This window comes from Apostichopus japonicus, chromosome 21 (assembly GCF_037975245.1).
Source record: "Apostichopus japonicus isolate 1M-3 chromosome 21, ASM3797524v1, whole genome shotgun sequence".
Classification (NCBI taxonomy): Eukaryota; Metazoa; Echinodermata; class Holothuroidea; order Aspidochirotida; family Stichopodidae; genus Apostichopus; species Apostichopus japonicus.
This window is the reverse complement of record NC_092581.1, coordinates 20,276,886-20,287,596: the sequence shown is the minus strand read 5'-3', so window position 1 is coordinate 20,287,596 and position 10,711 is coordinate 20,276,886. Positions and strand designations below refer to the sequence as shown.

The 10,711-nt window shown below is 35.1% G+C and overlaps 1 protein-coding gene across 3 annotated transcripts; it reads left to right on the top strand.

Moving 5' to 3' along the window:
• The first annotated feature begins 591 nt into the window (after nucleotides 1-591).
• Nucleotides 592-10,444, top strand: LOC139963253 (scavenger receptor cysteine-rich domain-containing protein DMBT1-like). 3 transcript variants are annotated; one of them, XM_071963885.1, is made up of 5 exons: nucleotides 592-1,039; nucleotides 1,402-1,498; nucleotides 2,385-2,693; nucleotides 5,447-5,497; nucleotides 6,719-10,444. In XM_071963885.1, exons 2-5 carry the CDS (start codon nucleotides 1,414-1,416, stop codon nucleotides 7,045-7,047), a joined length of 774 nt encoding a protein of 257 aa, XP_071819986.1. In that variant the 5' UTR covers nucleotides 592-1,039; nucleotides 1,402-1,413; the 3' UTR covers nucleotides 7,048-10,444. The 3 variants fall into 3 exon arrangements, with proteins under 3 accessions (XP_071819986.1, XP_071819985.1, XP_071819987.1); XM_071963884.1 differs by having other exon boundaries at nucleotides 594-1,009; XM_071963886.1 differs by lacking the exon at nucleotides 5,447-5,497 and having other exon boundaries at nucleotides 598-1,009.
• The last annotated feature ends 267 nt before the right edge of the window (nucleotides 10,445-10,711 follow it).

The window sequence follows — 10,711 nt, the reverse complement described above, 5'->3', positions numbered from 1 at the left end:
AGGTTTATTGCCTTTTCCAACTTGCAGGAATGGTTAAAAACCAATTTTTACATTTCTTGACCATTTGCCTATGACATAAATTACGCAGGTACGAATTAACATGGTCAAGCACCTAGGTTTGTATTTGATCAGACGTACGGTCTAAATGGAGATAGCGACACACTTTTTTTCGCACAATTTAAACCATTTTGATGTTTGACCTTTGACCCACAACATATCGTGTGCTTTAATGACTTTTTCGTACATGTTGATAGGCAGAACCTATGACATCATTAATCACATAGGCACCAGTATACATGGTGAGGCAATTCAATGTTATGCATAGTTTTGGACTGAACAATCCTAAACATCAATTCTTTTATCAGGGTGATAATGACAATAAATACCATCTATTGCATAGCGGAAGTGAATAGAAATTCTGGGGTGTTATTTCAGAATTCCTTAAATTTTAGCAAGCACATTTCTAACAAGATGAACAAAGCAAACAGCATGTTGGATTTCATTAATAGGTCTTTTCAAGCTTCACATGCTACTTTAGTTATCACCTTGTACAAAGCACTTGAATATCTGGAATATTGTAGTGTTATTGGTTGGTGTTATTGGTATAAACAGTATTGAGAGCGTTCAACGCAGAAATACACATTGTCTTGTGCCTGGTCTGTATAACTATGAGTATTGTGACTGATTACGTGCACTCAAGTTACCTACATTAGCATGCCGCAGAAGGAGTGGTGATCTAACTTATAAGATTGTTCCTGGTTTGAAGGATGTTGAGTGTGGCAAATTGTTTATATTGGAACAGTGCCCAAAACAGAGGGCATAGCTACAAGATTGCCAAAATGCATTGCAAATCAATACACGTCTCAACTATTTTTGTTTTCGAGTTGTTAATACTTGGAGCTCTCTTCTTGAGGTTGTGGTCTCTGTAATTTCATTGAATGACTCCCAAGACAAAATTGGACTTCCACTGGAATCTAAATGACAAGGAACTGTTTACAGTAGTTTAAAGGCAATTAGAGTTGTACAATGTATCATTAGTGTACAGTGCTGTTTGTATATTTTTGTTGTTTGTGAACTTTTCTATTTGTTTTGTGCTGAAGTTGGGAGGGTTTAAACAGGAATTTCCTTTCTTGGAGCCCGTCAAGAATCAAAACGGTGAAACGTTCCTGTCTATTGCATGTTTCATGTTTGCTGTCTTCCTTGAGGCCTTTGAAGTAAAACTGTAAATATAAATACTAATAAAAGTGGTTACCTCAGTGTCTATCAGTGCATTTCAGCTAATCAGTATAAAAAGCAATATGATCTTAGAACACACAAAACTGCTGTACACAAATCTATATTTTGTTCAAGATATCAAAGCAGCTAGATTTTTTTCTACCATTCTTTATTTATTATTTACAGTGAATTACACAAATGGAATTCGGACTTATAAGCAAGAAAGATGCGTATATGAAGTTTATACTCCTCACCTGTGTGTTGGGCTCTTCGTCTGGTCAGGGTGAGTGAGATGGCTAAATAGTCTGTAAAATACAAATTAATGCTACTGTAGTTACTATAACGTTAAAGATTACAGGACTGTGGAACCAACAGCTGAGGTGAGTCCCTTTTTTCAGTTTTGCAGAGTTTACAAAGAACAAAAGGTACAATTGAAGTTCTGCACGCCATTGATCACATTTGCAGCTGACCTGTGTCATAATTACAACCTTGATGTTGGTGCTACAATTTGAACCGACAGCTGGTGGCTCATCCAGATTATTCTGATAGTTTGGTCGGATTGTAAAATTTGTAAGATACGATTGTAGGTCTACTATAATAATGCAAAAATCATGTAACATATACGTATCATATATATATATATATATATATATATATATATATATATATATATATATATATATATATATATATATATATATATATATATATATATATATATATATATATAAATATATGCGTATATATATATGTATATATATATGCGTATATATATATGTATATATATATATATATATACGTGAATGATGTATACTTTTTCCAATACCTGTTTCACACTATCAACAGTGCATATTTTAAAAGAAGTAATTGTTACATGATTTCTGCATTATTGGCTAAAGTAGAGTGGACTCTAGAAGTGAGATGCTCTCCTCTCTCCCTCTCCCCGTCCCCCCCCCCCCTCTTTTAAAAATGTGAAAACAAGGATACATACTTTACTTCCACCGTGTAATTTTAAATACACTGAAATATTTCATTGGCGTGTATGTCATCCATTTTACATGAAGTTTGATTCTAAGGATAAAGTAAAAAGATTAAATAATATATATGAAATTGAAACGGTAATACAACCGAACTTACAGTTCATAAACTAATCTTTGTACTTCTTTCAGGTTATGGCGATGTAAGACTGGCAGGTGGGTCTACATTATACGAGGGTAGAGTTGAAATATACTACTATGGTAGCTGGGGAACTGTTTGTGATGACAGTTGGAGTATAGTTGATGCAGACGTTGTCTGTCGTCAGCTTGGACTAGGAGATGCTGAAGACACTCGTCAGTTTGGTCGAGGCACTGGACGAATCTGGCTGGATGATGTTCGTTGCCTTGGTACAGAAAGCCGCTTAGACAGTTGTTCTCACAGAGGATGGGGAGTTCATAATTGTGACCATTATGATGATGCTGGTGTACGCTGCAGTGCAGGTAAAGTATTTACATTTCATATGGATGCATCAACCACCCACCATAGCACTTTTGGGAGGTGGGATGGAACATTATAGGCATAGATGAGATTTGTCCAAATTTCAGTGGGTGACAGTTTTAAGAGAAATAAGTAGTTATCTATTTAGTTAGGATGTTGATGTCTTCATATCAAGTCAATGCAGGATTAAGTGAAGATGGAGAAAATACACAACAAAGAAACCTTTCAGTGTAACTGTTTTTTAGCTCTTTGGCTTGACAGTTTTTTCATTAAAACACCAGCTTAATTAGAAAAGGCAGAATTAGTGGGTGTCGCCAATTGTAAACAATAATTTTTGTGTTTCGGAGGTGACAAAAATGTTCAAAAAAGTGACAAAAAGTAACAAAAATGTGACAAAAAAAGTTGTTGTATAGGCTTTTTGTGCTAATAACAACTCAATGTATATACATAACATCTTTAATCAAACACTGATTTAAATTAAAAAAAATATTTATGCCAAGTAGCAGAGAATGTACGTCAACGACCCGCACAACTGGTGGAACAAGTGAATGAATACAGGACACAGAATACAATAGTGTTATGTTATAAAAGATAGGTAAATGTCAGGCAAAGCAAATATGATATATATATATATATATATATATATAAAATTTTAAAAGCAATTGTAAACATTGGGTTGAAGTCTGTAGCATTACTGATTGCAAATGATTATCTCATATAAAATATATTGTATATACTTTCAGTCTCTTTTGTTTCGGAGGTGACGCTTAACGTTCACAAAACCCAGAAGGCTTGATTTATAGTAAAACACATAGAACTTACCTTGGAAAGTAGGAAAAGCATTAGTAGGAGATGTTGATAATATTTTAATGGCATTCATGATACTGGAACTATAACTATCATTTATGTATATATATGTTGTATCCTCCTGCAAGCAGGAACTCGCGAAGAAGCCTCATTGGCTTATCAGAGCCGCAAGCTGACCGAAGTCAGTCTCTTAGATTCATATTTAACGTCCATGATTATGAATTGTTAATTGTCAACAACTCTGTCACTTGAAGACATACATTAATCTGGGAGTGAATCGAACCGGGACCTTATGATTGAAAGGCACCGGGGTTAACCACTGATCTAATACTCCACATCATTTGGTTATATTCACACTGTTTTGGCTAATTACATATGAAATATTATACCACAAAGAAATGATTAACATTGTGTAACCATTAGCCATTCTGACTGATAGTTACATTATCATTTATGTTGGTTACACTTTTGGCAGTAAAACTTACTGTCACCTGTTGTTCCAATGTTACCATGTGTATACCAGCAATGCAAATTGGGTATCTCAGTCACCATTTTGTCACCATAAGGAACTACGAAAGATCATTCTATCTATCTGCTTCATATTATACCTCTTTAAAGATATGATCCATTGTGTAAGTTTGACCTTTTTGCAAAATTGCTGGAAACTATCTGCGTCTTCATTTCAAAACCACATTGCATATTGTAAGGTTTTTATACTGTCTGATTTTTTTCGTGAATGCATCTGGCAACAGTAGAGAGAAGAATTTTATTTTGGCACTTGAGCTGTGGAGGATTTTGGTTTCCTTTGTCATATCTAAAACATTTATCCATTTACGCAAATAAATGGTAAACAAATATCCAAAATGTAACACATCTCACGAAAAAATCAAAGTAAAATTATCATGTGGAAGGGACGCCTTTGCAGAACAATTCTACCAACTACTGCCATGCAACTCTTACCACCTACTGTGATGTAACTCCAAACACCTTCTGTCATGAATCTCCTACCACCTACTGCCATGCATCTCCTATCAACTACTGCCATGCATCTACTACCACCTACTGTCATGCATCTGCTATCACCTACTGTCATGTATCTCCTACCACCTGTCATTCTTCTCCTAACACCTACTGTCATGGATCTACTATCGCCTACTGTCATGTATCTACTACCACCTGTCACACATCTACACCACCTACTATAATGCATCTACTACCACCTACTGTCATGCATCTCCTATCACCTACTGCCATGCATCAACTACCACCTACTGCAATGCATCTCCTATCACCTACTGTGATGCAACTCCTAACACTTTCTGTCATGCATCTACTAACACCTACTGTCATGCATCTACTACCACCTACTGTCATGCACCTCCTATCACCTACTGTCATGCATCTACTACCACCTACTGTCATGCATCTGCTACCACCTACTGTCATGCAACTCTTAACAACTTCTGTCATGCATCACCTACCACCTACTGTGATGCATCTACTACCACCTACTGTCATGCATCTCCTACCACCTACTGTCATGCAACTCTTAACACCTCCTGTCATGCATCACCTACCACCTACTGTGATGCATCTACTACCACTTACTGTCATGCATCTACTACCACCTACTGCCATGCATCTCCTACCACCTACTGTCATGCACCTCCTGTCACCTACTGTCATGTATCTCCTACCAAGTGTCATTCATCTTCTACCACCTACTGTCATGCATCTCCTGAATGAAGGGAAACCTTTGCCTTGCAAAGTATTATGTTACATTCAGTCCACCATATCTTTGAGAAGGGGATACTTGACTGTCATAGCTGTGAAATATTTCTTTCCTCAATATGAGTGTTAGTACATTGTCATAGGGACATGGAGCCCCTTTAATTGATCCATTTGGTAACAGTTATTCCATATGGTTTACTCCTCTCTCTTTTCCAAGTATTCATTCCAGGGTCTTCTGATGTATTTGATGGATACACAACAAACAGAAGTAAGTTTGATTTGATTTTGCTTGATTCTGTAGGGAATCTACATACAGAAACACTTTAATCCTTATTATGCAGAGGAGGACAATTCCAATGGGGTTTTACTCACAAGTCCTCTAGCCACCGGGTTCCTAAACAAGGGCCCCATCCCTCTGCCAGGGCTGAAGCCTCCTCCCAGTTTAAAAAATCTTAAGTATCTGGGGAACTTTTCAGGTTATTTTTATCGTTAATTTTATGGACTATTTATTTATTTAAGAGGTCGTGGATTAGGGGATCAAGAAGGAGGGTGTTGTTTAAGGATTTTTTGTTTGCAATAATTAGCTGTTCAAAAAGTGGTACAGAGTTTGCTGCTTCAAGGAGCTTTCTAGTGGCTATATAGCTAGGGATATTAAGGTAAATTCTAAGGGCTTTAATATTAATTATGTTTAATTGAGAAACTTGGGATTTATTACAGCTAAGGAGGCAAATACTGCCATAATTAATGATTGGTTTGATTTTTTAATTATCTGTGATGATAGTTTTAGCTATTGAGGAGAGTCAGGCGATCTGCGACCAGGTTGGCTACAGTGGAGATATGGATTCTCATAATTGTAGTTTATTTGGTGGAGAATTTGGAGGAATCTTGAGGCAAACTTCTCCTTTGCTGCATAACTGTTATGCATTTAGATACAAGTAACCGATGGAAGGGGTTTATCTTATAATTTTTCAGTCATTAATCCAGAGAGGAAAAAAATATTTCTACAAGAAAGATACATTTTTAGGATTTTTTTAGTACAGAGAACTTTTACAGCTACCTAAGCAAATATTTCTATCAGGATCAAGTATATATCAACAAGGAGATTGTCATAGCCTAAGTAAAACTGTTGAAGAGCATATGCCCAGATGACATCTCGGCTCCCTACTGTGATCCAACTTGGCTGGAGTAGTAGAAAGTTTAGCCAGTCAAAATATTTTACATTCAATCAACTATATATCGAGTTAGGTACAAGATATTGAGATGAGGTTTTCAACTAGCAGTGTAAAATACATTTCTCTTCGATATAAGTTCACATTATTGTCACCAGTGTGGAAGTAAGAATGTTTGCAACAATATCACGCCTGCCTCTTAACTCTCTATAGATTGTTGAGGGGAAAAATTATGAAACTTAAGAAATAGCATCGAGCTACCTGACTAGTATCTTTTGAATTTCTCAAACTTTAAAATTCCTTGATTATATCTATCGTAGGTGTTTTCGTATTCCCCCTTGTGATAAGGATAGTCATCGTGATCGTGATCGTCATCGTGATAATTGGCATTATTAGCTGTTTCATTTGCTGTATCTGTGCATGTACGAGATCAGGCACCAGGCAAAGATCAGGAGCCGCTGCTATGAGAACTCATCAAATGATCAGAGTACCAGCAGCGATACCATCTGGTGTGACAAGTCAGACTATTGAAGATCCCAACCCACCAGCATCCAGCCTTGTCATGTCTAGCCCTCCTACGATGTATGCACCTTCCAATGCTCAAATTAACCCAGCATACCCCCAACAGAACAACCCTCAGCAGCCTTAAGCTACACAATCAGCCGTCGTTTCATACCCACTTCAACCAGCTCTTTCTACTTCTGTAAATAATCGAGTTCTGCTCCTTCATAGATAGATGTTAAAGTTTCCTTGGTTACACTGATTCTTGCCAACAAGTTATTTTAAGATACCATGCTCTCTTTAACATGATATGCTTTGTAAAAATGCTTGCAAACCTGGTATTACAAGACTATATTCATAACCCCATTAAGTTAACTCTGGTGACATCTAGGTTCATGTACAACCTAATTATATATAACATTTGTTCTCAGTACCAGCCTCTTCATAAATGTTGTCATTCAAACATTCCACAAACTATGGGGCATGACCCAAAGGTGAGTTCAGAAGAATTTTTTAAGTGGGCTCATTGACACATTTTTCAGACTTTGACAAATTGAATGAGAGTCTTGGAGCTTACAGACGGAGGTATTTTCACTTATTGTTTTACAAACAATCCTTTCTGATTGAAAATATCAAAAAATGTGTTATCTTCTTTTTGTTGCATTAAGTCCCCTGACCCACGATGACTAACATATTTATATGTAAATGTTGATAATCAAAGATCCGATGTGTCTTGTTAAAGATTATCCCCTCTCTGCTCAGTGTGAATAAGTAACATGTGAATGGTGGCCTGCTATCATTAGCAGATGCATTAATTGGAAAAGTAGTTCAATCAATCGATTAAAACTTTATAGTATTATATAAACACTGTGTCACACATAGATGCAATGGAGTGTAGCCCTTCCCTCATTTAGGTACAATATTTACAAGTAAATCTGAGTGTTTGTCTGACCTTTTGAAATTTACAGATGTTTATAAGCTTCTAATACCCTGGTATCAGTAATGCAGTATTTCGGACCAGTCACAAATTGACCTCTTGCTCCAAAAAGGGGGAAATGTGCTGGGAATTTGTAGTGTGTTCCTTTCTGTACAATATAATTGATGTTTTTAATTTTTGGCGAGTATGGACGTATTAAATATTTGAATCAATTTTGTGATGTTGACCATTTTGGTTAAGTGGCATCTTGGTGATGTTGGTGTCTTTAATTATTTCACATTATTCATTTTTCAGTTTTGTAATTTGGAATTTGGAAGGTTTTTAAAACTGTTAGATTACAGAAATGCTATACCAGTTTAAGAAATGAACTGGACTTTTTGGTGCCATTTATATGTTTCCTTTAGATATTTTGGAGGCTGATATGAACATTTGTTATGCAGAATGTTTTGATTTTCAAGGAGAGTGATAAGCAAATGTTTCTGTATTAAATTTCTGAACCAACAAAAGTCTGGCAATATGTGATTTTCCTTTTAAATTACTCCCTTTCGTTTCCTCTTTATACTAAATGGATGCTGCTCCATAATCTGGAGACCAAGAATATTTCGATAACTATTTTTAAATCAATAACATGTTGCAAGTAAGTTATGACAAAGTTTCTGTTTATGTGGGACTACAATTGATTTGCACCACGCATAGTTAAAACAGTAAGCATATTTCTACAGGGAAATTCTTAATATTGAGTTTTATTGATATACCTGTGTTTTGACTATACATTTTGTACAGAATGCAGCTTTATAGGAATGTAAATTAGGCTGATTTTCATTTGATTTTCTAAAAAGAAGTGTTTTTGGTATTGAAATATTGGTGTTTACATGCAATGCTATATTTGAGCGTGTAAATTTAGACCTCTAATGTTTGGGTAGAATATTTATAAACAGGCTGAGTCATTTATATGACCTTATTCCTAAGAACAGCTTCATCATAATGCTATGTTCGATGCCTATTAACTGGGTATTTACTGAGTAATTTATAATACGGAAAGATTATTTATTAACAGGCTGAGACAGTTATATAACCTTATTCCTAAGAATACATTTATGTTAATTCTATGTTCGATGCCTATTAACTGGGTATTTACTGTGTAATTTATAATACTGCAAGATTATTTAACTGAGTTAGTTACAGTATATTACCTTAATCTTAAGAATGCCTACATCATAATGCTATTTTTGATGTCTATTAACTGGGTATTTTATTGCAAGAATATGGATCCACAGGCTGAGTCACTTTATACTTTGTTCCTAAGAATGCCTTCATCTTAATGCTATGTTTAATGTTTGTTATGAAGGAATTTACACTCACATCTATTCTGCATTTTGGTAAAGTGCTTATGATAATCTGCAAAGTATGAGGTGAAACAGTTAATGTAATTTAACAATTGAAACTGCACATTTTCTTCTTTCCTTCTTTTTAACTTTAGCTTTAATTTCATTTTCGTTCTTATTATATGGATCACAGTTTTACCAATTATTCCCAATCTTGCCATATAATTTGACTAAGTACAAAGAGGGACTTCCAATCCCTGCAAATGCTTTCCGTTTAGACAGTAGTATAATGGTCACTCATCAATTTTCAAGAAGGACACCCTCAAAATATTCTTATTGACACAGCCTTATCTTATTGACTCAGTTAATTGTCCCATTGGACTCTTATCAATGCCTGGGGAAGAAGTTTAGATGGTCAGAGACCTTGATGAGATTATTTTAGAAAACTTAAAGCCGCCTCATTTAACCTAAATTTTAGACTACTTCTGACGATCTTCCACATTTTTTTTCTCTTTTTAATTGTATGAAAACTTCAGCTTCGTATGCATCAAAGCCTGATAAAAGTAAATAGCTGATAGGGATTAGCTGTGTAATGACTTCAGATTTTTTTTTAGTTTATGCAGTTCTATAAATCACTTTTGTTGCCTATGATTCCTAATTTTGACAAATATTTCATTAGAAAACAATGTGTGCTCTTCGATTTTTACCTTCAATTTCCCATTAGTTTTGAGATATGCTAACATAGTATAGGAATAGAATATGAGTCAGCACCATAAATACAGCAACTATTGGTAACCTTTGTAATATAGTACATACTCGCATGTAAGAATAAACACCTTAGCAGTAAAAACAGACAAGTGGAACTGTTAATGAATTTTGAGATATGCTAACATAGTACAGGAATAGTATATGAGTCAGCACCATAACTATAGTAACTATTGGTAACCTTTGTAATATAGTGCATACTCGCATGTAAGAATAAACACATTAGCAGTTAGAACAGTCAGGTGGAATTTTTAATGAATTTTGTATATTTACCTTGACTAGCATTAAAAGCTCTTCAAAGGCAGCATTTTTTCAGTAGGATTAATTCACATTAATTGTTTCAGCATTGCAACCAAAGTACATTACAGGGTCATTTTGCATGTTTTATAGTTACATCTGCCGTACTAGCAAAACAGTAAATACTTTATTCGGAGTAACATTTTAAAATTAAACCTATTCTCATATTGGATTTTTTTCCCAACATTTCAGCTGTAAAGTAAGTTTTATTACTGTTCCTTTAAACGTTGAAACTAATTTTTTTTTTTTTTTTGGAAAATAGATTCTTGTGCTATAATCCAGAAATCATACAGTGTGGTATTTTTTTCGCTGTTTAATCGTTTTTGATATAATAGAGATTAAGTATAAAATGATCTTTGGCAGCCATGATGAGGCAACTTCAAAGCTTTGTAGCAAGACAAACAATTTGCTTTGTCAGCTTGTGCCCTGGAGTGAAAAGAAAAAAATCAGGAACCGAGAAAAGACATGAAAACGACTTGAAAGTTTAC